At 67.0% G+C, this 946-nt stretch overlaps 1 protein-coding gene across 1 annotated transcript in view; it reads left to right on the top strand.

The window, feature by feature from the left end:
* Positions 1-946, top strand: part of KCTD17 (potassium channel tetramerization domain containing 17) — a 10,413-nt gene that overhangs the window by 8,181 nt on the left and 1,286 nt on the right. The window contains exons 6-7 of the mRNA XM_010860622.1: positions 298-438; positions 631-705. Of these exons, the coding sequence (XP_010858924.1) occupies positions 298-438; positions 631-705 (216 nt within the window). The remainder of the gene's footprint in view (positions 1-297; positions 439-630; positions 706-946) is intronic.

The following is a 946-nucleotide window of genomic DNA, read 5'->3' on the forward strand; positions in this document are numbered from 1 at the left end:
GCCTCATATGTACTCTGGGTTGGTCCTTCTAAAATGAGGCCTTCCCTGGCGCCCCTCAAGGATACCCCAGCCACACACCCACCCTCTTCGTCTTCCACCGCTGTCACAGAGGCTGGGCCCAGCCGCCAGCATCCTCAGCAGGTCCCCACCCTCCCGCTGGTTCCCCCAGGCCCCTCCCCAGGCTTCCCGGGACCGGACACGATGCACCGGCTTCTGTGGCTGTAGCGCTCCCCTCCCCAAAGGTCCTCCTTCTCTTGCCCCTCCCCTTTACCCGGAGACGGGGCCCCTCGGGGCCAGCCGCCAGCAGGCCCCGGTCCCCCGGTCAGTTCTGCGCTCTTTCTTCCCTGGGTCCGCCGGCTGGTTCACAGAGCGCGGAGGAGCAGCTGGAGCAGCAGCAGGAGCAGGAGGTGCAGGTGGAGGCAGATACGCAGGAGAAAGGTGCAGCCAACCCCCGAGGAAAATGATTGCTAGTAGAAGCCGGCGCCTCCCGCCCGCTCCCTGCTGGAGCCAGCTGCAGAACCTGGGGTCCTGGGGGCGGCCGGGGGTCGGGCGGGCCCACCAGGGTTAGCTCAGCTGCATGCCTGGCGCCTCACCTGCATAACCATCCCTTCTCTCACTTTCTCTTTGCAGCCCAGTCATCTCAGGATCCCGCTAACCTTTTCTCCCTCCCACCACCGCCTCCTCCTCCTCCGCTCCCCGCCGGAGGTCCTGCCTCATCTTCATCCACCTCTTCTTCCTCCTGGATCTCACCTACACCCTGCCTCTTCCCTCTCTGCCCCTGTCCGGGTTTTCTCTCTGCCTGCTCACACCTCCATCCCGGGGCTGCCCTGGTCCCAGTCTCCTGCGCCCTGCACCCAGGCGCCCCGGCCCCGCATCCCAGAGCACCCTGCCTGCCGCCTCCTGCACCCCTTCTGGCACCTCCTGCCTCCCGGGCCGGGGGGGAGGG

This window comes from Bison bison, unplaced genomic scaffold, assembly GCF_000754665.1.
Source record: "Bison bison bison isolate TAMUID 2011002044 unplaced genomic scaffold, Bison_UMD1.0 scf7180017864468, whole genome shotgun sequence".
NCBI lineage: Eukaryota > Metazoa > Chordata > Mammalia > Artiodactyla > Bovidae > Bison > Bison bison.